Source organism: Nothobranchius furzeri, chromosome 18 (genome assembly GCF_043380555.1).
Source record: "Nothobranchius furzeri strain GRZ-AD chromosome 18, NfurGRZ-RIMD1, whole genome shotgun sequence".
In the NCBI taxonomy this organism is placed as follows: domain Eukaryota; kingdom Metazoa; phylum Chordata; class Actinopteri; order Cyprinodontiformes; family Nothobranchiidae; genus Nothobranchius; species Nothobranchius furzeri.
This window is the reverse complement of record NC_091758.1, coordinates 13,113,355-13,141,255: the sequence shown is the minus strand read 5'-3', so window position 1 is coordinate 13,141,255 and position 27,901 is coordinate 13,113,355. Positions and strand designations below refer to the sequence as shown.

The window sequence follows — 27,901 nt, the reverse complement described above, 5'->3', positions numbered from 1 at the left end:
GTTCTCTATCTCCCTGGTTGGTTCTGATTGGTCCTGGAACACCGGTCTGTTCTGGTGCTGGTTCGCCCTGCCCCTGCCTGTGATGACTGAGGGGGAGGGTGTGTTCCTCTTCCTCTCGCTCGGTGCGACGTTGTATTCAAGTTGAAAGATGGCGACGGTGCATCTGCGGATCGGGGACCTGGTGTGGTGAGATGACCTTTAAACGCTGTTTTACACTCTCTTTCCCAGTTTTAGCCCCTTAACGCCATGTTGCATCCGTTCATCTGCTCTCCGCGTTCGTTGTTTGTGTCAGAGACACGCCATTTATATAACAGTCTGCTTTGTGAGTCAGTTTATGGTCGAGCCAAACAAATCGCTAACCAAGCTTATTTAGCTGTCGTTAGCTGCCAGCCAGCGAGCTAATTACAATGAGTGTAAACCTCACCAGACACGCTCGTTTTAGGCACAAGGGCTGTCTTTTGCCATTTATAGTTTAGTGGCGGTGCGATTATTTGAAAAGCTTGATCTGCTTGTTTGGTGTGTGCGCTGTGTGTTAGCATGGTTAGCTTAGCCTAGCTTGTAGCTAGAGGGATCTGCGTCTACTCGGTTTCCGTTTTAACTGTCGCTCCCTCTTTACTCTCGGTAAAATCTATTTGTTTGGCTGTTTTACTCTGTCCACGCTTCAGTGACAGAGGTATAAGAGACGGAAGGCAGACTACGGAGCTGTAGGGTGGGCCGCTACTCAAAAGTAAACACGAGAAGTTTGGTCAATCCTGAAGACCTGGGGGTACCTTTAATCATTCGCGTTATATACCCTATATTCTAACAGCTAACACGGTTGTTTAGAGCTGTTTTTAGGGCAGAACTTCTTCTAATCCAGATATTATCTGGACTCCAAACTGAAAAGGCTGTTTAATCACACCGACCTTAACTAAGCAGGCTTTTTAGGGTTTTTTGTCATTTTGTCCGAGGACAGAAAACCACTCTGAACCCTAAACATCTGGCCGGCTAGCCTCTCCGGTGGTCCTGAGACCTCTGTTTTATGTTCAAGCCTGCAGTGAAGCACAGCTTTATTTTTGTAACGTTAATAATCATGAAAGACATAAATCATACGGCTTTGAACTCTCAAATAGTTTAGATTACAAATAAAAAATGTTGAAGAGGATGAGAAATAAGTCAAATAGTTCTGAGAACATTTTCAGTCTGTATCTGACTCGTATTCAGTTCCTGCTGCTACTGAAATGGTACCGTGTAAATATCAGAAATGCCTCTTTTCTGTCTAAATAAGCACGCATTGCTGTTGAGGAGATTGTATGTGGTGCATATGCTAGGCTCAGCTGTAGAGTTAGAAGTGTGTGTCGCTGGCACCAAACACTGCGGTGGGTCTGGGATCATACTCTGGTGTGGTGCTGATATGATTCTCCTGCCCTCCTCAGGGGGAAGCTGGGGCGGTACCCACCATGGCCCGGAAAGGTAAGGGGCAAAAACACAACTGGTTAACTAAGTCATGTCATGATCACTAATCACTAAAAAGCCGTTAAATGTTTGTGGATGTTTAGGTTGTGAGCCCTCCCAAGGACCTGAAAAAGCCCAGGGGCAAGAAATGCCACTTTGTGAAGTTTTTTGGAACTGAAGACCAGTAAGTAGAGAAATACCTGCTCAAGACTTCACTTCCATCTATTTGGGTGCTACATGCCTGAGATGTTGTGTCTGTGTGGCCAGTGCCTGGATCAAAGTAGAACAACTGAAGCCCTACCATGCCCACAAAGAAGAAATGATCAAGATAAACAAAGGAAAGCGCTTCCAGCAGGCCGTGGATGCAGTGGAGGACTACCTGAAGAAAGCCAAGGGGAAAGAACAGGTGATCCACTTCCTGTTTCAAGTAATTGGGTTAAATCAGCCTTTTTCTGGAAAGTCTTGAATCCATTCTCATCGTCAACAAAAGGTCATCTCCTTGTATTTACTATTGTCACTAGCATGTGGCTGTTGATCGTAATCAGCCAACACCCAGCAGGATAGGCATAAACTGTCCCAATGCTGCTTGGCACCAGACCAAAGCAGAACAAGAGCTCATGTCATCAGTAACAGGTCTTCCATGTGGACGTCCTTTACTTCCTGAATCAGGATTTTCAAATTAAGACAGAACATTCTTTGTTATGGTTCTCTGAGGTGAGTTGGTATCGACAGAGCCAGAACTCATTCTTTTTCACTAGTGCATACTCTGCTCTGCACAGCTCACTAGGCCGGTTGTACTTTTCTGTCGGCTCGAGTGTGAAGTCACGCACACGCCAACCCATCTCCTGGGGAATGTTGCAAAGCAATTCCCCTCCGGGACAACGGAGGTATCCGTCATTACAGCCATGTATCCGGTCCAAGATGGGGCATTTAATATTGTTTACATTGTTTTAATTTCCATTCTTTCGTTCTTTTTTAAACACAGAAACAGTTTTGTTTACCTGTTTGTAGCTACAGTTTCGCCGACGGCTGCCGGCTTCTTCAACCTGAAGAAGCCGGCAGCCGTCGGCGAAACTGTAGCTACAAACAGGTAAACAAAACTGTTTCTGTGTTTAAAAAAGAACGAAAGAATGGATTTAGAAAGACACAGCAAGAACACACCCAAGATTGTTTTAATGTATTTCGAAGGCTTTTTATCGCGGCCTAACTTACCCCTCATTCTCCTCCACCCTTCAAGTGGTCTCACCTCTAAACACACGTCTGTTGTTTCCGTCCTCGAATAAAACGCCGTTTCTACTCGTTCAGTCACAGTTGAATGAACGTTCATATTTTCTGACTTTTACTAAATGGTAAATGTTCCGTTTTGTATCGCGCCTTCTAGAGTCCTAGAACCCTCCAAAGTGCATTCACACACATTCACACCCTGTGTTGCGGAAAAACACGGCTCCTATACCCTGGTAAGGATGAGCTTCATTGAAGCCTCTGCTGCCCTGCGGCACGCTGACGGAGGCTAGGTTGCCGAGCACAGCTGCCATCGTTCCCTCTGACCACCGGGCAGGCGGGTTAAGTGACTGAGGGTGTGTGTGTGTGTATGTTTCTTGCAGAACTCTGATGGTAAAGCTGAATCAAAAGGCAAGAAGGCGTCCAACAAACCTCTGAAAATACTGGATGAGGATGATGAGGACCTGAGTGCCCTGAAGGACCCCTCTGAGAAGGTCGGTACTGCTCTAATATAGGTTTTTGAGTTGTTAAAGCAGCTAGGACTAGCACTCATGGATGTACCCTCTAGCTACCAGCTTGTGCACACTAGTTGTATTTTGGGGGTATTTTTTACGTTGATGTTTTACGTTTTGTTTGCTTCGGTCGATCCAAAATGTGTCTGAACACAAAAGTTGACTGTCGCACCTTGGAAATGTGAGCGTGAACATCAGGGGAATACAAGCATGTGCACAGTAACATCTCCCTTGTTTATTTTGTTAAAATGAGGAAAATAAACACATTTCCATGTAAACGTTTCTGACATCTAAAGAATCTGTGATGGACAGACGCAGCAGGATGCCTTCCCCGTTCAGAAGGTGAACTGTTGTTCTTCCTTGCCTATGAAAGGTTTAAAAGGACCCGTGGGTTCTCTATAGGGTTTGGTACAAGTGAGGAAGTCATTGTTCTGCCGTCTTTGAGTCCTTGGCTGACCAGCCAGCAGTGTTGTCCTTCTGAATGATGCCGACTTCTGTCCTGTACCGCCGCTGCTGCAAGAAGCTGTCCTAACAACCAGCAGTAGGATTGCGAGTTGTGTTTGACTCCATCTTCAACCAGGAAAGGTTCAACAGGCTCTACTTTGTGATAAGTGACCTGCACAGAGGAGTCTGAAGTGATTTACACTAGTCATTCACACACACATGCACACGTACACACACACAGTGTAGTAGCAGCTGCCCGGGGACACACCGCCAGAAGCCACCAGTTCCCCCGACTCATAGGCGTGGCGCCTGAGCCTATGTGGGGCACACACTGCCCCAGGGACCAGCTGGGGGTGAAGGGACTGAGATGATCACCAATGTAAGATGGTGCTTGTCCATGTAAGGCCCTAAAGACCAGAACCAGGACCTGGAAACGAACTCTGAAGTTATTCGGCAGCCCGTCTGACAAACAGCTAACCCGGACCGTTATACGTTCCACCTTTTGATGTGAAGGTGAATGTTTCTCTCTCCTTCTTAAGGATTTAACTGACTCTGACCCCGAGCCGTCTGCTGTTGAGAGGTTGGCTGGACCTGGCTCAGGATTCAAATGGGAGAGCAGTGTAGGTGAACGCCCCTCCTCCCACCAAGCCTGCCTTTCCCTGCTGTTCTTCTGACTTTAACCTTTTGGCTTCAAACCACCACCAACTGCAGACTTTCCCCTTCCAACCTGTTTGGTGCTCACGTGTGACTGCTGCAGCTGTGGGGTGTGTGTGCTCCTGAGAGGGTCAGCAACTCTTGAGAACAGGGCTCTGAAACGGGCCGAGGTTTGGTCCAGAGCTGTGCTGAACCCAGCTTAGCTCTCAGTTCAGACCTGCTGCTCTGTGCCAGGGTTGATGACCACTCTAAACAAACTTGTTCACGTGTGTGTGTGTGTGTGTGTGTGTGTGTGTGTGTGTGTGTGTGTGTGTGTGTGTGTGTGTGTGTGTGTGTGTGTGTGTGTGTGTGTGTGTGTGTGTGTGTGTGTGTGTGTGTGTGTGTGTGTGTAATGAAACGGTGCACCCCTCAAATCCAAAGCGGTCCCGTAACTGTTCATATCTTAGTCAGTGGAGACGTTTGTGTTTGACAGTTCGAGAGTCGCTAACACCACACTGATGTTAAGGTCCTATGAGCTTGCTTTAGACAGGAAGCTGTGCATCCTTCTGATTGGTCAGCTAAGCTGTAATCGGAGTCTGTCCCGTTTCCTTGTTTCAGCTCAATTTCCTCTGTGTAGAACCATGCAGCAGCCGGTTTTTCTTTAGTTACTTGGGTTGGACTTCATCTACTGAAATTTTACTGTAGTGTCTGGGAATTGTGCAGAATTCCCTAGGATCATAAGTCAAAACCTGGCCATCTAGTAAAATGAAATAATGGTTATTTTTCTGAGCTCTGCGTGCTGCCCCAGCCTGAAACACTCATTTCAGACTAATACTGAGAAGCTGAGCAGAACAAACCTGGAGGGAAAGCCGTGATGCATTCAAATCACCAGTGTGCACTAGGGGCTGCATGACTTCATTAATTTTAAAGTCGACAGTCAAGTAATGAAAATCGAATCGACTCGTTGACGTCATATACCTGGGGGGGGGGGGGTGGTGGTTCGCTGGAGTTTTTGACAATTAAAATTACGCACACATTTTCAAAGTTAAACATCTCTTAACAACTGTAGTTTCCGCTTCTATACTGCTCCGCTTCAGCCCTCTCCCCCCTCCCCCTGCTTCAGCCCTCTCCCCCCCTCCCCCTGCTTCAGCCCTCTCCCCCCTCCCCCTGCTTCAGCCCTCTCCCCCCTCCCCCTGCTTCAGCCCTCTCCCCCCTCCCCCTGCTTCAGCCCTCTCCCCCCTCCCCCTGCGCAGCAGCCGCAAACTCACTGATGCTCCTGCAGCCTCTCGGAGTTCCTGCTGCTCTAAACATTAAAATAATTATTTCATTTTCTGTTCCTCACTTCTGATTACCTTCAATGGTGTCTGTTTGTTGCAACCAGCAGGTACAAAACTAACTTGTTTTTATTTGACTATTTTTCTGTCCTGCCTGTTTATTATCTTCCTGCATCTCCTCTCAATCCTAAAGAAAAACTGCTACCTGGGTTCATATATATTCACCTCATGAGTTACCTTTGAACTGCAGTTCTAAAAGATCTACCGACCGCAAAAACAGCGGAGTGCGTGCCGGCCGCACCGATAAGGTGCGTCACCGAGGACAAAACAGGTGATGCGCCCCGCTCCACAGCAGCGAAACGCATCAGGCACAAATAAAATAATAAAAGGCAGAAAACAAAAGGAAATGAGCCGACAGGAACGATCGTGTGTTAAAGTAGTTTTTGAGGTGGCGACACCTGATTTGATAACGTTACTGTGGCCGTGCTCAGGACGCAGATGTCTGGAGTGCGCCAACGATCAGAGCTTTGCATGCGCAAGCTGGTTAAGGTTAGGATGGGGTTGAGGGGAAGGTTAAATTGCAAGAGGGTAAAGGTCACAATTTGGTTAAATGTCCGTTTTACGGCGGGTGTCAGTACCGACGCTCTGGCACAGCGCGTCGCCTGCTGTCTTTTCCGTGGACTGCATCTTGTCGGTCATTATCACGTGACAGCGACTAGTCGATGACGGGCATAAAAAGTCACTACAGAGCGGTGAAGTCGACTAGTTGACACAACCCCTAGTGTGCACACACACACTCGCGTGCACACACCCAACTATAGCAACAACCACTGTGGTGGTGAGGAAACCGACACCATGTGGACCTATTCACTACCAAATCGTCCGTCCTCACTAGAGAGATGAACAGTGAAACCAGAGTGAGGAATGTCTCCGTGGGTTCATTCATTCATTCATTACACACACATTCACACCTGCATCGGCTAATCTGGCTGGTGCTCCTCCCTGAGCAACTTGTGAGTTCTAGATGAGCAGCATTTCTAGCTTTAGAAGCCACCATGATGGAAGCCTTGCCTTTAGGTCCACGCTAGCTGACAGCACATTCATTCTGACGTCTTGTTGTGTTCCAGCCGGTCAAGGACGATCCGCACTTCCATCACTTTCTGCTCATCCAGTCTGAAAAGGTGAGACCAAACCATCTGCAAGATCTTATGAACTGTTCTTCATGCTGTGTGTGTGTGTGTGTGTGTGTGTGCGTGTGCAGTGACGATGATCTCACATCCTTCCTCTCTGCTTACAGCCAGCCTCGTCGATGGAGCCCATCAGTAAACGCCTGAAAATCATCGAAGAGGTAAACGCAGGGCGAGTTTCAGACCCTACCTGTTGAAGCGGTGACACTGACAGTTGACTTCCTCCACACAGGTGACTGGCTCAACTTCTATCCAAGCAGCAGACAGCACAGCCATTAATGGCAGCATCACACCAACAGATAAAAGGTACCGACTCGTCGCACATGCCTGCAGACCGCTGGCCTTTGTTTTCCTGCCCTGACTCCACGCTTGTTTTCACCAATGATGACTAATTGATCCCTCTGATCTCTTTTTGTCAAAATGAAACAAGATGCTGGAAATCTAAAAACGGCTCTTTGCTGACTTGAACATGACCAGACTCTCATGAGTTTTGTCACTTTGGACGAGATGGGATGAAAATTAAGCTCGAAATGCTAATTTTTTCCCATTTGGCAAAAACTAAAAAATAACAGTGAAACGATTAGAAATACGGGCAACGAGGCTTCTTCTGGACATTAACACGTTTCTTAAACTGGGTGTTTTTTCTGTGACTGATGTTTGAGATCAGTCACACGGTATCAAGTAGGGATGAGCCGGAGACGAGTATCCGGTACGGATAAAGCATTTTTGACGAATACGATCAAGAAACGAGTAAAACTCGTAAATATCTGTAATGTTGCTGAAGGAAAATCCTCATTGAGTAACTGACTGTCTTCACGCTCTGTGATTGGCCAGTAACATAGAGCCCGCCCCTCCCTATACACAAAACTCTGCAGTCTCAGTCTGACAGACAGACAGAGAGAGATTTCTCTGTGCTTCACTGTTGCTCCCGTTTCTTCGGTACTCCCTAGGTTTTCTTCAGCTCGCCTCTTTTTAAAGTTACTATATTTGTAACGTACGTGGTGCATTTGACAAGACTAAGCTGAAAACGGCTCGTGCTGTCGGTCACTGCCTCCGCTCGGGGTTTTTTTCCACTCTCTTTCTCTCTCTCTGCCTTTAGCCTTAGAGAGCAAGTCACCCCCTACCAGATTCTTACTCAACTCTCACTTCCTGTTTGAAAAATGCAACAAATGCTGTTGCCTAGCAGACCGAGAGGGCGGAGCCACAAAAAAATACATACTCACGACATTGTGACATCATAATGTACCATCTAACATCATAGTGTACCTCTTAGCCAATAGCGATGGCAGATTTAAATTCAAATGCAGTGCTGAGTTTTTGCCTGACGACGGTGCATCACTGACAGTTTTAGGCAGATTATTTAAATTTTAACTACGATTAACTAAAGTGCCAGATTATTGACTGAACGTGTCTACAGAGCAATTAGACACTCATTTATGTTGTTTATCAACAAAAAAAGTTGATTTGAGGTTGACTTGCTCTTTAAAAATAAATGATGTTGGTAAACAACCAGTGTAACCGTGTGACTTATACATTCATCTGTCAGTATTACTTGTCAAACTAAAAACCCAAGTTTTAGTCGACTAAAAGTAATTTCACTCCAACAACCAAGACTTGAACCCAGATGGCTGCCGAAACCTCCACTGTCTGACGAGTGTGCTGCTCTTGTCCTGCAGGATAGGTTTTCTGGGCCTGGGTCTCATGGGTAGTGGCATTGTCTCCAACCTGCTGAAGATGGGCCATGTTGTCACCGTGTGGAACCGCACGGCAGAGAAGGTACTGTAATGTTCATCTGGCTTGGGGTCAGCTAGTGGTAAAAGATCTGTGTGCTGAATGTTTAGCTTTAGGTTGGTCCCGGTGTTGACTCCAGGATCCGTCAGCCACTTCCCGGAGGTAGACCTGGGCTGGTCCACTTCTGGGAAGTGGCTGACGGCGCGGAGTCAGCGTCCATCAAACAGTCAATGATGTACTCACCTATAAATAGGGAGGCACTGAAAATGTGGCCACTGGCGTTTTTTGGCCAATATGCCAAAATCACTGAAACAGGCTGTGAGGTGGTCCTCGTTTTCGTTTCATCCTCATGTGGAAACTTGCCTCAAAAATCGCAAATTCATACAGATAAAAAAAATGTCCCCCTTTTCGTAATTATGTGATGCACTTTCCTCTTTCAGTTTCACCTCCACCTCGTCTGCCCGGCGTTTTAAAATGTCTTTAACATTCCTGCTTCATCGTCACAGTCAGAGATGGAAATGAAGCCGTTTGAAATAATGGCGTTACTAAAAAGCTAGTTTTCATCAACGAGTAATCCAACCATAACGCCGTTTCCGCTACTCATGAGAAAATCCATGCGTTACTAATTCAGCAGCGCGGTGTGTTGAAGTGCAGTGAAGTGAAGCGGATGTTTTCATCCAAGAGCATCACTGCTCGAGAAGAACGAGGAAGACGTGATGAATCTACCGCTGCAGACCTGCTGATTCGCTGCTGCAGGTGTGGATCTGCAGCCGTGCCCTTCTTAGCGTGACAGCGGGACGTGCCGAAGGTCCGCTCACCTGTTCACCGCTCAGACGTCCTGACCTTCTACCTTCCTAGATCATCCAGCTGTAACCTGTTTCTGATCATGTCTTTAGTCCCGCTGTAACCCTGATGCATCAGTCTCAGACGTCATGGAGCTCAGGTGTTATTAGAACTACCTGTGTGTGTTTACCACCCAGCTTCAGCTCTTCTGTGGTTGGGTCTGACCCACGTTAGTAAATGTAAGTCCTCCATCAGGCTCGTGCCTCTTCTAGTGTCATTTTAAAGGATTTTATTTATTTATTTAACCATTACTAGATTAGCAGCTACAGAAATGCTGCTAAAACACACAATTATGTGAAGCTAGAAAAATTAAAATATTGTGCAAAATTACATTTATTTCTGTAATTTAACTAGACTGAGAGACCATTTAAAGGCTCAGGAACCTTTACAGGTGACCATTATCCAGTTTTATAAAAAACATTTGGACATACATTTTTTGTTCCAGTCATTAGTCATTTATATTTAACTAATGTAGTCATTCATAGTAAGTTAAAGCGCAAGTCACCCCCAAATCAACCTTTTTTTTGCTGATAAACTAAAACGAGTGTCTAATCGTGCTGCAGACACGTGTCGTCAATAATTTGGCACTTCCGTGCATCTTAGTTCAAATTTAAATATTCTGCCTAAAACTGACAGTGTTGTGCCGTTTTCAGGTAAAAACTGTATTTGAATTTAAATCTGCCACCGCTATTGGCTAAGAGGCATGCTATGATGTAAACTGGTACATTATGATGTCACAATGCTGTCGTGAGCCTGTGTGTGTGTATTTGTTAGTGGCTCCGCCCTCTCGGTCTGCCTGGCAACAGCATTTGTTGCATTTTTCAAACATGAAGTGGGAGTGGAGTTAGACTCTGGTAGGGGGTGACTTGCTCTTTAAGTAAGTTTTCACACTCTAAAAAAGTTTCAACAGAAACACCCAAAGGTGTTGCTCAGATTGAAGTTACACGTCTTCTGGTGTAAACAAAGAACCTTCTTACTTCCTATTTTTACTTCTTTAAAAAAATTTTTTTTTCATTTTGCACCAGGTACTGCAGGAATTTCTAATGTTGTGTTTATAGGGATGGAAAACCCTCCTGATTCTGCATGAGCATTATATTAGCAGCTTTGGCTCGTTACGTGCAATATTGCAACGAGGAGTGGGAATCGAAAACCGTTGTTTCAGTTCCTAGGAGTCGTTCACCACTTTTGAAAACGTTTCCACTTATCAATTCCAGTCGGCACGAATGACGTCACCGCGCACGTTGCGTAGCTTACGGAAGCAGAAAACATGGCGTCTAAGCGGCACACACACTTTAAAGTTTAGGGCTGCACAATAAATCGAAAAATTATCATCATCGCGATAACAGGACGTGCGATAGGCCCAAAGCAAGGCACGTCAAAAACGGCGATAAATGTTTGGTTCAAACATTTCCATCCGTGTCATACTTCAACTTTTTGTAAACCAGCTCTGTTTTTTACGCAGAAGTATTATTTGACCAATCAAATGTAGTCCTTCTGATATGTGGCCAATCAGATGGGTCCGTTCACGTAATACACCTGCCCCCTACGTAGACCCTTAGGATGGATGGAACGCTGACTCCGACACGTGCCGGTGAACCAACCCACCTCCATGTCGCTAGTGTTCCACCGGGTGGTGATGTTAGCCCCAGGCTCCGGTTAGCTTCCAGCTAAAAGGCTTCAGCACTCTCCTCCCAGTCCCACCCTGCTAAAGAGGGCCTGGAAAAGTTCCCCCACACATCAAAGTGATTTTTCATTTATGAGCTTTTATAACCTTGTTAATCAGGATAGTTGATTTGCTGCTGCACATAAACTGCCAGTCAGAAGCTCTGCTAGCCGGTTATCTTAGAGGAGCTAGTCCAATTTGTTAGCTTGTTATTAGAATCATAGTTGCAGTTTCATCATCTGAGCAGCTTTTTAAGATCTAGTTAAACTTGTTCAATTTGGGGTTAAAAACAAACGTTTTCACATATTTTCCATGTAGTTTTTTTTTTGCCAGTTCCTCTTCTGAAAGGTAGACAATTGTTTTTCTCTTTCCCTCAGAAAATCTTAATTTTCTCCTAGTTTGGCCCAGCACAGTTCACTTCCCAATTACAGCAACAGCCTTATATCATAACCACATAAGTGGAGAAAATGTTCAGTAGCAATGAGAGACTTTGCTGTTGCATGTAAGTGATGTTAACTATTATTTAACATTTAAACTTATTTTCTGATTTTTTTTATTTATTCTAAAACCCTGGTAAGGGATGTTTTTCTGTATTTGGAGCTTCAGAAAAAGTTTTATGGTGGAGGTGATGTTTTAAAGTCACTGAGAAACTGCATGCATGCAGTTTGTTGTTTTGCTGCTAATACAGTAGCAGGTGCAGCTGCTAATACAGTAGCAGGTGCAGCTGCATATTTGTGCAATAAAAATGTTATGTTGTAATGGAATTCATGCATTAGTTCTTGTTTGCTTTGAACCCAGAGCAGACGTCACACGCCAGACGACATCAACACTGCATACTTTAGTATTTGTTCATTTATCGTGAGTAATATCGATATCGCAATATTAAGCACTGTTATCGAATATCGCAGGTTTTCCTAATATCGTGCAGCCCTAGTTTAGTTATATTTTACAAAAATCATGACAACAGGATAACTTGCAGTAATTGCAAAGCAGAGGAAGGAGTACGGATTTACAAAAGCCTTTGGGCGATAACTTAAAGTTAATGACGCATTGTGACCCGCTCCAGACGAGTGAATTTCAACGCAGCAGCAGTGATGTTCGCACATCCTCTCCTGTTAATACTGCAGGTACCTAGTCAACGAACACTCCTGTCATGTTAGCGTCATAAGCCTTATATACACACCTCCTCACTAGCAGACTCCAGCGACTGAAGTCTGACCTGTGGTGAGATTTTTCCCACTCTGCAAAAGCTACAGCAACACTGCACCGCACAAGAAGACGACTCTGCCTTCACCGTAGGACTGGGCAATATGGATAACGACGATAAACACGATTACTACAGGTGTGCAGAAACAAAAGTTGTCCCCTAGATGGGGCTGTTGAGTCGAGTCACATTTTTACGTGACTCAAGATGGTACAGCTGCTTAAAGAGCAAGTCACCCCCAAATCTACTTTTTTTCTGATAAACTATATAAATGCGTGTCTAATTGTGCTGCAGACACGAGTAGTCAATAGTTTTGCACTTTAGTGCATCTTAGTTAAAATTAGAATTTTCTGCCTAAAACCGTCAGTGTTGTGCTGTTGTCGGGTAAAAACTCTGCACTGCATATGAATTTAAATCTGCCATCGCTATTGGCTAAGAGGTACCCTAGAACGTAGGCTGGTACCATATGATGTCACGTTGGTGTGTGTGTATTTGTTAGCGGCTCCGCCCTCTCGGTCTGCTAGGCAACAGCATTTGTTGCATTTTTCAAACAGGAAGTGGGAGTGGAGTATAGTCTGATAGGGGTGACTTGCTCTTTAAAGGGACGTGAACGTTGCCAACCTACACATCTTTTTCTTTAATCAAATTTTTTGACTTGGGAAAATGATCTCGATAAGAGATACATTTTTTTATTGTTGCCTAGCCCTAGTTTACAGGGAGCATAAAGGAGAACGTTTGGAATGATCTTTCCAACCGATTCAGGTACAACTGATTATTTATAATAAAGAAACTGACACTGTAGTACTGTATATGTAGTACTATATTGCAGGAGGCCGTGTGCAGTTAGTTTTTGGCTTCCACTTTATCTACTCTGGAACTGATGGGGAATTGAATCGATGGACAGTATCGACAATGCCACTGATATTCATAAACTTTTCAGTTCCCACCCTAATTGCATCTTTGGCACTTAAAGGGTTAATTGTACAGTCCTCAGCAGGCCTTTCGGTTATAAATGTGTACATTCATCATTTATTTATAATTCATTATTTAATGTACACAAGTGTGTTCAAGTGAAACATTTTCATTTATATAGTGCATAAAGTCCGTGCTCCACCCAAGTTTTCATGGTTTTGTAATTGATTTATTGCGCTGCCTTGGTTTTAGTGAGGTTGGTTCACGTCGTAGCCGTGAATGCTACGCCTCCGATTAGTGACGTCATCGTTTTTCAAATTTCAGCCTGGTTTCCTCATTCGGTTTCGGCCAAGAATTTTCATTTCGGTGCATCCCTACCTTTCAACGGCCTTTATGAATGCGTTCTGCTTTACTTTACACGGGTCGATAGTCTCTATCATTTCATTTTTAATACATTTATCTTTGTTATCTATATAAATACCTCCGTAACAGGCTCTGGTCCTCTAGACGCCCAGTCCAGTATGTCTGACTGCTGCAGCAGCCCGTAAACCACCTGCTGACTGAAGTCAGGGGTGTTGGGGCAGGGAAACTGCTAAAACATGCTGAGTAGAGGATGGTGGTTAGTGGTCCTGAAGAGTGTTTAGACAGAAGTCTGCAGTTCTATTAAAACATCCTAAATGTGTATCGGTTAGTATTTTGAAGCTGACCTCGGTGTACTTTGTGGAAGCGGAGCTTCATCTATCCTGGAACACCACTGCTACTGTCCAGAGATGCAGGACGTGTCCCCTACTGTCCCCCAGAGGGACAGCTGTAGTCTGTCTGCAGTAAACTTTCTCTCCTCCGTGCTCTTGCAGTGTGACCTGTTCATCCAGGAGGGGGCCAGATTGGGCCGGACCCCAGCAGAGGTGGCCTCCATGTGTGACATCACTTTCTCCTGTGTGTCGGACCCAAAGGCTGCCAGAGATGTGAGTACCCCGGTAACGATGTGGAAGTGTCTTACAGCTTTGGGAAACCACAACTGAACCTGTTCATGCCTCATCTGAGGGGTTTCTGGGTGCAGAGGAGCAAGCCCAGTGGTCCCGGGGGTTGCTGCTGTCCCGGTTTAGGTCAGGTGTTCAGGTGTAGATCAGATTCTGAGCTGGGGCCTCCACAGAGAGGGCTTCTTTACCTTCCCACTTGTCCAGATATGAACATTATGAAGCATCTCATTGAACTGAAGCCTTTTGGAAGACATTTTGTTTTTTATCTAAGAAATAAAGAAGTCCAGTTCCTTTTATCCGAAGCCTCTAGGATCGGAGCCTTCACCGTCTGATGCGTCAGCTTTGGTTTTGGCTGAAGCTCTTTGTTTTTGTGGCTCTGTAGTTGGTGATGGGACCCAGTGGAGTCCTCCAGGGGATCAGACCGGGCAAATGCTATGTGGAAATGTCCACCGTGGATCCAGAGACCATCACAGAGCTGTCCCAGGTACGCAGCAGCCTGCAGCCACACCATCAGAGAATAACTACTCCAGCTTCCAGCAGTGGGATGTAAAGGTGTATAAATGTGTTCCTCAGGTGATCACATCACGGGGGGGCCGTTTCCTGGAGGCTCCGGTTTCAGGAAGCCAGCAGGTCTCCAATGATGGGATGCTGGTGATTCTGGCAGCCGGAGACAGGAGCGTTTACGAGGACTGCAGCAGCTGCTTCCAGGCCATGGGCAAGACCTCGTTCTTCCTCGGTACGCCTGCCGCACACACACCTCACTACGGCACCCCTCTCCCCGAAGGGTACCAGAGAGGAGCACGGTCGGACCAAATCGGCTTTGTAGGATGTTCTTCTGTCAGATGGGAGTTAACGAGGGGCGCGTTGCGTAGTGATGTCACCGTGTCAGGACAAACGCTCTGCTTTCTAGTCCACTTCATGGCTGCTCTAAAGCCAGTCAGAGTAAAGCGCTGGCTGTGCTGTCGACCCCCCCTTCCTGAGAAGCTGTGGCTGATATGAACAAGACGGAGGGGTTGGTGCTTATGAGAACTCCACCTCAGTTAACACAAGTAGACGGGGCACAAACCGCCGTTTGTGTCACCGATGTCAGGCCGTCTGAAACCCTGAAGCCGCAGTAGTACCGACTTACCGTGGTGTTGTTTTCCTGTCAAACTAAATAAATGCAGAGTTGAACCCAGCGGACTATTTCTGCCTAACCCTAACGCAGGAAAACATCTCCGTTGGACTTTTAAAAAGTGCTAGAACCATCATCCGAACCAGAAAGCTTTTATTATCTCGATGAGAATGAAACTGGAAGGTACTCAAATGGTGTGTTTGGTCTAAAAGAAACGACTCTAGCGCCTACCGGAGGGCAGGGCTGGGGTGGGAGGGGTCATGGATGATGTTTGGGCCTTTCGGTTTCGGCCTTAACTGATGTTTCCTGAGGCTTGTGTTCTTTTTGGGGGGAGTTGATTTCAAGTGTTGGGTCAAAAACAAGTTTCCCAGTAATTAGACAGGTCCATCCTAACCCCAAACAAGCTGCTGCGGTTGTTGTTCCAGATGCATACAAGCTAAACCCTTTCAGCCACGTCTTCCCTACATGTAGAAGATGTACGAAATTAACTCATTCACTACCACTGACGACTAGAGTCGTCATTTGCATTTTTTCACTGTTTGAGCATTGGAACGAGCCCCCGCGCAGAGAGAACAAACATCTCAGCCCTGAAGCTGATCTTCATCCACATACGTCACACGTCACGTGATCAGGAAGCAGACCATCCATGTGTTAGGAGATCGTTTTGGGCCGTTCCTGTAAAAAAAAGTGAGGCGCGAACCGGAAAAGCGTCTGCCGATCACAATTCGACAACAGATTATGAAAGAACGGATAACGCCCGAAACACGCAGCTTCTTCCTGATGTAAGAGGTGAGTCTCCTCTTTGTTTTGGTTGTTTTGGCGTCGACATCATGCTAGCGTGCAACGTTCTGTGACTCTTAAAAAAAACTGTAAAAACGGTGAGAAACGCTGGCAGCGAAGGCCGTTAGTGATCAGGAAACGGCTGGCAGTGAATGAGCTAAGAAGAAAAAGTTGCAAAATAGCATGGATCTGTTTTCAGTGGGATGTTATTAGTGGAAATACATGTGCTGGCCAGTAAATTAGAATATCATCAAAAGGTTGAAAATATTTCAGTAATTCCATTCAAAACGTGAAACTTGTACATTATATTCATGCAATGCACACAGACCAATGTATTTCCAATGTTCATTACATTTAAATTTGATATTCATAAGTGACAACTAATGAAAACTCCAAATTTGGTATCTCAAAAAATTAGAATATTCTGAAAAGGCTGAATATAGAAGACACCTGCTGCCACTCTAATCAGCTGATTTACTCAAAACACCTGCAAAGGCCTTTAAAAGGTCCCTCAGTCTTGTTTTGAAGGCACCACAATCATGGGGAAGACTTCTGACTTAACAGCTGTCCAAAAGACAATCATTGACACCTTGCACAAGGAGGGCAAGACACAAAAGGTGATTGCTAAAGAAGCTGGCTGTTCGCAGAGCTCTGTGTCCAAGCACATTAACAGACAGGCGAAGGGACGGAAAAAATGTGGTAGAAAAAAGTGTACAAGCTCTAGGGATAACCGCACCCTGCAGAGAATTGTGACGACAAACCCATTCAAAAATGTGGGGGAGATCCACAAAGAGTGGACTGCAGCTGGAGTCAGCGCTTCAAGAACCACCACGAGGAGACTCATGAAAGACATGGGATTCAGGTGTCGCATTCCGTGTGTCAAGCCACTCTTGAACAAGAAACAGCGCAAGAAGCGTCTCGCCTGGGCCAAGGACAAAAAGGACTGGACTGATGCTGAGTGGTCCAAAGTTATGTTTTCTGATGAAAGCAAGTTCTGCATTTCCTTTGGAAATCAAGGACCCAGAGTCTGGAGGAAGAGCGGAGAAGCACAGAATCCACGTTGCATGAGGTCCAGTGTAAAGTTTCCACCGTCAGTGATGGTGTGGGGTGCCATGTCATCTGCCGGTGTTGGCCCACTCTGTTTCCTGAGGTCCAGGGTCAATGCAGCCGTCTACCAGGAAGTTTTAGAGCACTTCATGCTTCCTGCTGCTGACCAACTTTATGGGGATGCAGACTTCACCTTTCAACAGGACTTGGCACCTGCACACAGTGCCAAAACCACCAGCACCTGGTTCAAGGACCATGGTATCCCTGTCCTTGATTGGCCAGCAAACTCGCCTGACCTTAACCCCATAGAAAATCTATGGGGTATTGTGAAGCGGAGGATGCAATACGCTAGACCCAACAATGCAGAGGAGCTGAAGACGACTATCAGAGCAACCTGGGCTCTCATAACACCTGAGCAGTGCCACAGACTGATCGAGTCCATGCCACGCCGCATTACTGCAGTTATTGAGGCAAAAGGAGCCCCGACTAAGTATTGAGTGCTATACATGCACATTCTTTTCATGTTCATTCTTTTCAGTTGGCCAACATTAGAGAAACAAACATTTTTTCATTGGCCTTTAGAATATTCAAATTTTCTGAGATACCAGATTTGATGTTTTCATTGGTTGTCACCTATAAATATCAAAATTAAACGTAATAAACATCGGAAATACATTGGTCTGTGTGCATTGCATGAATATAATGTACAAGTTTCACGGTTTGAATGGAATTACTGAAATATTTTCAACCTTTTGATGATATTCTAATTTACTGGCCAGCACCTGTAAATATGAGTAGATCTAAAGATGTTTCTGGTACTCTTACTCAGTGTTGCCAACTCAGCGACTTTGTCGCTGTTCCAAACAACTTATTTTCCCAAAAGCGCCGAGCAACAAACTAGCGACATTTCTCAGGACCCGTTGCTACTTTCTTTATCTACTTTCTTGTAGATAATCCCTACAGATTAGCAACAAAGAAACCATTTGCACTCTGAACCGTTCTTCCGAGAGTAAGGAAAGAGAACGATAATCTGCACATGTGCACGAGGACTGACCAATCATAAACCGTTTTCGGCTGGACGAAGACAAAGGTACAGCTGCAGAGCTGCAGACCGCCGACGTACGTCTGCTGCTGCTGCAGGCTCACGCTTCTACTAGAGACGGCGCGGGCGTCAACCTGCCATCTCTGGTTCTGCAGCCGTCAGACACTTTGGCTTTTCCTGCATTTGGCAAATAAAGTCAACAGGAGTTTCAACTACCGTCCCGTTTACACACGCAGCTCTGTGGCTCATCTGAATTTCCTTCAGGGACACAGGGATGGTTATACTATGAGACACCCGCTCCCTTTTGCTCGGTGCGCCGTTATTATCACGATGGAGAGAATACACAACAGAGAAGCTGAGAAACGATGAGGTGTAAAAAAAAAACAGCTCTTTAGGAAAATGTATGTGAGAATGAGGAGAGCGGCAGGTCTGAGTTATATCCTACAACAGAACTGTTTGGATCACCACACCATATCTGTCTTCATGTCACTTTATTGATACTTTTGGAATTTATTGTACATATCAAAGCAATTAAGGCCATTTTAATCATACTAATTAATAACTTTAACACATAACATAGGTTTTTATTTTCCTCCCTTTTAGTCCTAAAAAGACCCAACATGTTTTAAAAATCATATATATGTAATCTTTTAGATGCTATGGGGAAAATGAACACCAATGTGGCGTGATGGCGTCATCAATATGCAGATTAGCATCTGACGTGGTCTGGCGACATCTGGGTGACTTCCTGGGTCAACTTCAGCTACTTCCTATCGGGGGGGAGTTGGCAACACTGCTTTTACCATCATTCTATTGTGGAAAGTCAGCACAAATATTCAGTGAAAACGTTAAAAAGCTGCTTAAACCTTCATTATTTATAGTGGGCCTGTCTATTTATAAAATCAGTTGATTGTTTAAAGTAACTGTAACTAAAGTTACTCAGAGCCACTGTAAAAGGTCCAGTCTTGAGTTAAGCTGTGGTAACTGGAGAGGAGCTGAGAAACAGCATTAAAGCTTTTGCTGTTAGCTTGTTCAAGATGAATTCAAATAGAATATATGAAACATCAATTATATAATAACTTTATGTGTATTTAACGGTGATGTTGGAGATAAAAGGCAGAATAGATCTTTTTACTTTATCCGGTAGCGTTTCACGTCTCAGTGAGGAGTCTCTGTCCCGCATGTGGTGAGTTGGGATCTGGTCTTCCTGCTGATGAAGGATTACAGTAATCTGGAATGTTTTCATATGTTGTTATGTTTGGTGTTCTGTGAATTAGTCTCATAATAGTTAATTATTATCTGATGATCCCTGATCGTTACCTGATCAGTTCTGTCAGTTTATTATGTTTAGCTCTCTTGAACAGTAGGACTGGTAGAAAATTGCTTTCATTTTGCAAAAACATCAGATTAAATATATATTTTTTAATATTCTCAGTAAAATAAATGTATGTAAAGGTCAGAGGTCACTACACAACCCCTGTAGAATAGATGCAAATCTGCAGCACCTTGTTTCAGGGGAGTTGCATTAGTTGCCACTTTTTTCACAGCCTCTGAGTTCACAGGTATGAAAAATAGATGCGTGCAAACTAAACACAACAATTTTCTTCTGTGTGCTATTTTTGTACCACGTGGCTTTACGTATTATTGCTACAGCCTCGCTGTCCCGGATGTGATGTAACTCATCATGAAGTGGAAAACAAAGCGATGCTGTATTTAAATACAATTTGAGTGTTTAACAGTTGATTAGTTCTTTGCGATAGTCTTAATTTTATTTTTACAAGGTCTTAAGTTTCATTTTGAGATTTCTGCATATACCCCGGCCCTGCTGATTCATGGTGTTCCATCGTGATGCTGGTTCAATAACGGTTCTAAATAAAACCCAGCAAACGGCTGCAAAGCATGGCAGGACCACGTGGTTTTAGGCGTCGGATCAGCGGAAAACAAAAGCTTCACTCACCGAGCGTGCGTGACATTAACTGGTCAGGACTGAAGGAAAGTTGGGTAAAAGTAAAATGGCACCATCGTACAGTTTCAAATCAAATCAGAGATACTTTATTAATCCCAGAGGGAAATTAATTTCAGTACACACCATTCAGAGATCAGATATACATGGGCAAGACACATGACAAGAATTGGTGACTGTGGTCATTCGCAACCCTGAGTCGTGCTACCTTAATAGAGATCAGAGGGTTACATGAGGATTGGTTCAGGTGGAGGGAAAAAAAAGGCACTTCAGAGTTACCCTCCCACCGGGAGGGCAGCTTTGCTCTGCAAAAAAACACCTCAGACAGATATGCAACAGACTTCAGACATCACAAGTGTCCACTAGGTGGGGTGGTGGGTTGGGACTATCCCAATTTCAGTTCCTGCAGCCACGATAAGCAGCGCATGTCACCTCAGTGTGGATAGGGGGAGGAGCATTGAGGGTTGGAGGGTTGCAGTGACCCTGGAACGTTTCAGCAGCCTTCCCGCAGTCCCGGAGACAGAGTTGAGTTGCCATAGCGACTGCACATTCCACATATCTTCTGAGGGGGGGGGTTTCGTTGGAGCCTTGCTGGCTCAAGGACGCCAGATTCCGATTAGAAGTTGTTTTGGGGCCAGACAGATAATTTCCTCTCTGTCTTACGGTTTGTTGGTCCTCAACCTCTCAGAATCCCAATAATGGACATTAATCTATCTCAATCCGTGCTGATTCGTCCACTCTATCCTTGATGGCATCCATCGTTTGTGCCAATGAATGAATCTTGGCCAAAGTTCCAAGCTTACAGTTCATCTCAGCAATTATGTGAGTCTGTGAATTCTCTGAGCTCCGGGATCAGGCCAATATTCCTCGACAGCTCGTTAATTTTCCGGTAAGTCAGGAAGCCTCCAAGGCCGATCAGCAGGAAACCCGACACCACGAATATCCACACATCTTCAGAGTCCTCCACAGACAGCTGGTCTGTCCCGGAGGGGCATCCAGGAGCCCCCTCTCCCGTTCTCATCGTTGAAAAAATGTATCAACCGCGTTGAGTGACCAACTGACGAGATCCATTTTAGTGAATTTCAGTTTCCAGAAAAAATGCAGAAGCAGCCGTGCACCCAGCACACACACACAGACAAAGGCCTTGTGGATAAGATATGGAGGAGAGGAGAAGAAAAGCATCTGCACCCTCCAAGAGCCGGAAGAAGAAGAACAGAAGCCGGCTGTTCCTCCTAACCAGCCAACACCTGCTGAGGCTCCTATGGAGCATGGCTAGTCGGTTTGTAGGCGTGGTAATCATGATGTTTGAATTTTAGGACTCTGAATCATAATACAACTGTGAGGTACCAAAGATGGCACACCCCACCGCGGATGCAGAGGACAGAGGTCTGTGCTAGGCCTTTTTATGGAAGATGGTTGTCTGGTACAGTGGTCAATAGCCGGTATTTATATTGCCCTTTCTAGGGTTCCACAGCCCCCCCCCAAGGCACTTTACAACACAACCAGTCATTCACCCACAAATACACATTAATGTGGTGATGGTGATGAGCTACATGGTAGCCACAGCTGCCCTGGGGCGCTCTGGCGCCACCGGTCCCTCTGACTACCAGCAGTAGGCAGGGAGGGTGAAGCTTCTTGCCCGAGGCCCCAACACCCGCTCTAGTCTTTGCTCTGCCACATCGGTGGTGCTCTGAGGAAGGCTACAGTGTTGGCCGTAACTTGTCGTCTTAAAAGACAAAAATGAAACTTTACTGAACTGTTTAATAAAGAACCAAGCAATGGAATTTGACGTATTACTCAGAACAAATGTACAAAATCTGTCATCATGTGTTTTAACTCGTTTACTGCCAGCCGTTTCCTGATCGGTAAAGCCCTTCACTGCCAGCGTGACAGAACGTTGCGTGCTAGGATGATGTCGACGCCAAAACTACCAAACAACCAAAACAAAGCGGAGACTCACCTCTTACATCAGGAAGAATCCGCGCCTATCGAGCATTATCCGTTCTTTCATAATCCGTTGTGGAATTGTGATCGGCAGAAGATTTTCCGGTTCGTGCCTCACTTTTTTTACAGGAACGGCCCAAAACGATCTAACACGTGGATTTCCTGCGTCCTGATCACGTGACGTGTGACGTACGCGGATGATCGGCTTTAGAGCTGAGATGTTTGTTCTCACGGTGCGGGGGCTCGTCCGACGCCCACACAGTTAAAACATGCAATTGACGACTAATGTCGTCAATTGGCGGTGAATGAGTTAAATATCATTTTGAGAAATGTATTGTTTCGTCGTGCAGCTCTACTTTCCCTGATCTTACAGTGCTGGTATGTTTGCAGCTGTAGCTAAAACCTCCAGTAAACTCTGCATGTTTTATATATTGTTCACCGATGGTCATTAGGGTAGTAAGGATGAACTGTGCCCTCTGATGTAAGAGCGGTTTCTTACCTCTCCTTCTCGGCTCAAGGGGAAGCTGGCAACGCGGCCAAAATGATGCTGATCCTGAACATGGTCCAGGGCAGTTTCATGGCCACCATCGCAGAGGGGCTCACTCTGGCACAGGCCACCGGCCAATCACAGCAGACCTTCCTGGACATCCTGTGCCAGGGCCAGATGGCGAGCACCTTTGTGGACCAGAAATGTCAAAGTAAGTGAGGAGATGAGATTACGTTGGTTGTTGTTGAGGATGTGGTTCTGGCAGAACGTTGGAAGCAAACATCTGACCCCGTTGACCTCTTTGGTCTTTCTATCAGACATTTTGCAGGGCAACTTTAAACCAGACTACTATTTGAAACATATTCAGAAGGACCTTCGGCTGGCGATCTCCATGGGCGACATGGCCAACCATCCAACACCAATGGCTGCTGCTGCCAATGAGGTACAACTGAATTTATTCTTTCTGTATTTATCTGAAAAAAATGAAAGCCGCTGTTAAATGTGCATGACTGGTGTCATAAAACACCGATGGGTCTAACAGTAGGTGGACCTACAGTTACTGGCCTCAGCCCTCCTTTCCAGTAGACACGAAGGTGTCACAAAACTGCCGCAGAACGTACTTGATGAGCGTTCGCCGCCGCTGACTGGTTCCTTTCCACCAGCTGGTTATGTTTCTGGTCTGGTTTTGTTTTACACGCTACTCATCCAGAGCACTACAAACTGTAGTTCAGATTGGACCAGACAGGAAGTCAAACAGGAAAGCTGTGTACAACATCTGCAACCTTTCAAAATAAAAGTCGTGCAGATTTCCAGTTGCTTAAATAGTAAGAATAATTTCCTGTAGCCGAGGTAAACGGAACAGAAGACAAAGCAGACCTTTTTGCATGCATGCAGCCATCTTGCTTGTTGTGTGAACTTCTGAAATCACGCGTGGTGTTGCTGTTCTCCCGTGACTTTGCGACCAGCTTTAGCTCCTGTTTTGTGTCTGAAACGCTCTCGGTAGGAAGGGAGAGCCTCTGTTAGCTCACGCACCGCTCACACGTCCGTGGACAGGAGGGGTCAGCCTCGCTCAGCAGGGACTACATCTTTATAAGCATCTCTTACAGACACATCTGGCTTCTCTCTGGTTTCTGTGACGGTTGACTTGTGGCTAACTGTGTTGCTGTTATCCTGTGCAGGTGTATAAGAGGGCTAAAGCACTGGACCAGTCAGACAACGACATCTCTGCAGTCTACAGAGCCTACATTCACTAGAGGGAGGTGTGACCTATCCTCTGGACCACAGTCTTTAATCACTTCTTTCTTTTGACATTAATGAGTTTTATTGGCATTTCTAGTGGTTTTATTTGATTTTGCCCCAGTGTCGGCCACATTACCTGCCCCCACAAGTCCTAGTGTTGTAATTCTTTTAGTTTCTCTCCATGAGCATTGCACTGACTGCACTGTGGGATAGGCGTTGTGCTTGTGCACCGCTGCAGCTTGCCGTGTGGGTGGCAGCAGTTCTGGTTCCGAGCGGGTTGAGGGGGTCCAGTCCCACTGAGGCCACAGAAACTGCTGTCCAGTTTTGTGAATACAGAAGACATTTTTGTTGTTTTGTGTGTATTTAATTAAGCTTAATCTGTTTTTCTTTTAATATTCAGAAATTAATCCGAGAGAAGACCACCAAGAACATGCCACTGCATTGCCTTAATATTGTGACCCCTCCAGTCCCTTGGTTCTTGATGTATTTATTTATGTTCCTGTAGGTGGTTTTGGTGCAGCATGGTCATGGCGTGTCCCCACGTTTGATCACATGATTTGTTCTCTTACTTTGGTGGTGACGTCGATCTCAGAGCAGCAGATGTGTTGAGGCCTTAAATGCAGTAAAACAGATGTTTGTTGTCCCGTTCAAGAGATCTGTGACTTTTGGTTTGGAACAGTTCTCGCCTCTTCAGCTGTTACTGAAGGAATCCAAAACCAGACGAGTCCCTTTCCAGTTGTATTTTTAAAATGAATAATTAAGCCCTGATGTCATTTATGTATGTTTTTTTTTTCCTCCATGGAGGGTTAGGGTTCCTCCAGATGGTGTTCATCATTCCTGGATTGATGCTCAGATCTTTCTCCTCAGCTGTGAGCTGACTAGCTGTTACTAAGCTAACCTCAGTCGGGTTATTGTTACATTTCTCAAACAGCCGGTCAGGATCTAGACCCACGTCCAGCAGCAGGTCGGACCGAGCTTCTAGCTCTGAAATGGGACGAATATTAAAATGAACCATTTAAGACATTGTAAACGATTATTTTAATTTGATGTTTAAAAAGGAAATTTGACAAAAGTACCAAAGATATGGGAGACATTTTTATGTCTGTGTTCAGAAACGAGTTGACTAAAGAAAGCAGCCTTCAGGTGTTCGAACTTTTGTGCCCCCAAAAATCTCCATGTTGAACAATGATGACGCGTTAGGTTAGGAGCTTTAGGCCACGTCCCGTTTCGTGCTTCAAAACCTCGGTGATGCACCCCCACCTACAATAACCTAAAACACCTGTTTTTGGTAAAGACCAGAGATGAACTCTGTCTCATTAGGATGCATGTCCAGAGCATTCTCACCTGGATGCAAATCCTTCTTTTATATTTCTACTTAAATTCAGAAAAGTGCCTCTTGTAAAGGAGCGGCCAGTAATAAAAGCTCATCCCAGCCCCTCCCCGAGTCCCCGCCACTCCCCTTTTGAAGGTTGTTGTTAGGAAACCTTCAGCTGAGGTCTTTTGCATGGTTGGGAAGCGACTGCTCCTTTGGATCACTCGGTTCCCGTGAGGGCTGAGGGGAGGGACTTGATTGGGCCTTGTTCTGAGCGTTCTTCAGCTAGGAGCCATGTTGATTAGGAGGCGTGGTAGGACATGAAATCAGATCCTTTCTGGCCTCTGCTGCCCGTTAGGAGGTCAGCTCTTCTACCGTTTATGGGTTTTTATGTCTTACAGTCAACAGTTAAGTTTTGTTTGTGGAGTCCAGTGCACCAGATTGACTTCCTGTTTGCTGAGGCTTAAGTTTCCCTAAAGCCATGCAGTGGGGTCCAGAGCAGTTTCAGAGGGCAGATGTAAATAGCACATGAAACTACGTAGGGGTCCTTTTGTATCTTCGATGAGCAGAGTTGATGAAAGCTACTTTTGACTTTACAGATTGTCTGGCTAATGTTTATTTCTTAATAGTGTAGATTATTCAGCCCAGGTGATGCTGGTTTATTAACACGCGGCTCACAGACTCTGGCGTGGACATGGAGTACGGAGCCTTTCTTTTGGGGGTATTTATGATTTTGTGTACATGTAGAAATACCAATTTTTGTGCTGTTTAATAAATCCTCTGCTGATTACTGAATCCGTTTCCTTGTTTTTCTGATATTTACATTTATTTAGAATGCTATAATCATCACACAAGGACACCCTTTTAACACAAACGGTTTATGTTCAGAAGACACCACAACGTCTGGTTTTAAAGTAGGCAAGCACAGTCCCAGATATGTAGGTAAACGTGCGCTCCACTGACGAGCAGCAACTGGGACCAACCTCATGTAGGAAACTAAGCCGGACCTCATTCGTCTGTTCTACATTTACTCCTAGCCGTGATGGGGTTGTGAAGGGGCCAGGCCCAGAAGGGGCATCCAGCAGCGCTGTCATCTCCCTGGTTCTACTCCTGTTGGGACGTGCCTAGAAAGGCGCCAGAGGCATCCCAATCAGGTTCCTGGCCCACCGGGGCTGAAGAGGAGCAGCTTTACTCCTCGTGTTCTCTTGAGTCTGAGCCAGCCTCTTGGATCCAGGATCTCGTCGGTGAGCAGAAGTGTGGCTTGGAACATACAGGTGCTGGTCATGAAATTAGAATATGACAAAAAGTGAAACTTTTAAACTCGATTAATTCAAAACACCGAATGTTTATTTAATGTTGATTATAACTGACAATGAAAATCTCAGAAAATTAGAATCGGACTTGAGACCAATGAAAAAAGATTTTTAGAAATGTTGGCCAACTGGAAAGTATGAGCATGTACAGCACTCATTATTTAGATCATCCTATGGGGTTAAAGTCTGTTTGCTGGCCAATCAAGAACAGGGATAGTGTGGTCCATAAACCAGGTTTGTAGCTTTGGAGCTGTGTGCAGGAGCCAAGTCCTGCTGGAAAATGAAATTTGCATCTCAAAGTTGGTCAGCAGCAGGAAGCATGAAGTGCTCTAAAACTTCCTGGTAGATGGCAACCTTGACCTTGGACCACGGCTAACACAACGGACCATCACTAGCAGATGACCTGACGCCCCAAATCATCACTGACTGGAAACTTTACACTGGACCTCAAGCTATGTTGATTCTGTGTCTCTCTGCTCTTCCTCCAAATCTGAGACCTTGATTTCCAAAGGAAATGCAAAATTTACTTTCATCACAGAAGATGACTTTGGACCACTCAGCAGCAGTCCAGTCCTTTTTGTCTTTAGCCCTTCAGGACCCGTGGTGACTCTGGTGTTACAGGCACAGCCCATTTCAAGCATTTGCAAGATTGCTTCTTCAGTTCTATAATGAAGTTTGACCACGCCAGGTGACATTTATCTACACATTTATGAAAATGTATTTAAATTGTTTGTTTTTCTAAATGTTGATGTATTTATTCCAGTTTTCTACTAAAAGGGCTTGGTCTCTTGTTCGAGTGGCTTGACACAAGGAATGTGACGGCTGAAACCCACCGTGTCTTGCAGGCGTCTGTGTGTGGTGGTTCTTGAAGCACTGACTCCAGCTGCAGTCCACTCTTTTTGAATCTCCCCCACATTTTGAATAGGTTTTGTTTCACTATCCTCTCCAGGATGCAGGTATCCCTACTGCTTGTACACGTTTTCTACCATCTTGTCCCTCCTTCACCTCTCTATTAATGTGCTTGGACACAGAGCTCTGTGAACAGCCAGCCTCTGTTGACCTGTTGTGTCTTGCCCTCCTTGTGCAAGGTGTCAGTGGTCGTCTTTTAGAGAACTCCCCTGTGATTGTGTAGCCTAGAGAACTAGACTGAGAGGCAATGTAAAGGCGTTGGTGGGTGTTTTGAGTCAATTAGCTGATTAGTGTGGCACCAGAGGTCTTCACTATTAAATCTTTTCACAATATTCAAATTTTCTGAGATACTGAATTGGGGATTTTTGTTAATTTTCAGTTATAATCATAAAAAAAAAGAAATAAACATTGGAAATATATCAGTCTGTGAATGAATCTAATATTCACGTTTTACTTTTTGAATGGAATTACTGAAATAAATCAACTTTGTCGTGATGCTCTAATAATTGACCTGCACCAGATGAACTAGTGACTCTAGAGCTATTAGCTGTGACGTTTGCTTACGTCACCGTACACAGATAAACATCACAAAAACCAGCAAGGTATAAACATCAACTGATTTTAAAAGGAAGTTAAAATCAGAAAGTCTTCATTTGTTTTGAGTCCAGACTAAACTGTAAACAGTTGAGCATCTGACTCGAACCTGGTTCTCT

The 27,901-nt window shown here is 45.1% G+C and overlaps 1 protein-coding gene across 2 annotated transcripts; it reads left to right on the top strand.

Annotated features, from left to right (window-relative positions):
* The first annotated feature begins 24 nt into the window (after window positions 1-24).
* Window positions 25-25,761, top strand: glyr1 (glyoxylate reductase 1 homolog (Arabidopsis)). Of its 2 annotated transcripts, XM_015976352.3 has the most exons (16): window positions 25-186; window positions 1,416-1,452; window positions 1,539-1,618; window positions 1,702-1,840; window positions 3,039-3,149; window positions 4,151-4,231; window positions 6,646-6,699; window positions 6,816-6,866; window positions 6,938-7,011; window positions 8,382-8,481; window positions 13,913-14,023; window positions 14,421-14,522; window positions 14,612-14,774; window positions 22,447-22,626; window positions 22,733-22,857; window positions 23,594-25,761. In XM_015976352.3, exons 1-16 carry the CDS (start codon window positions 149-151, stop codon window positions 23,666-23,668), a joined length of 1,521 nt encoding a protein of 506 aa, XP_015831838.1. In that variant the 5' UTR covers window positions 25-148; the 3' UTR covers window positions 23,669-25,761. The 2 variants fall into 2 exon arrangements, with proteins under 2 accessions (XP_015831838.1, XP_015831839.1); XM_015976353.3 differs by lacking the exon at window positions 4,151-4,231 and having other exon boundaries at window positions 26-186.
* Window positions 25,762-27,901: the final 2,140 nt, after the last annotated feature.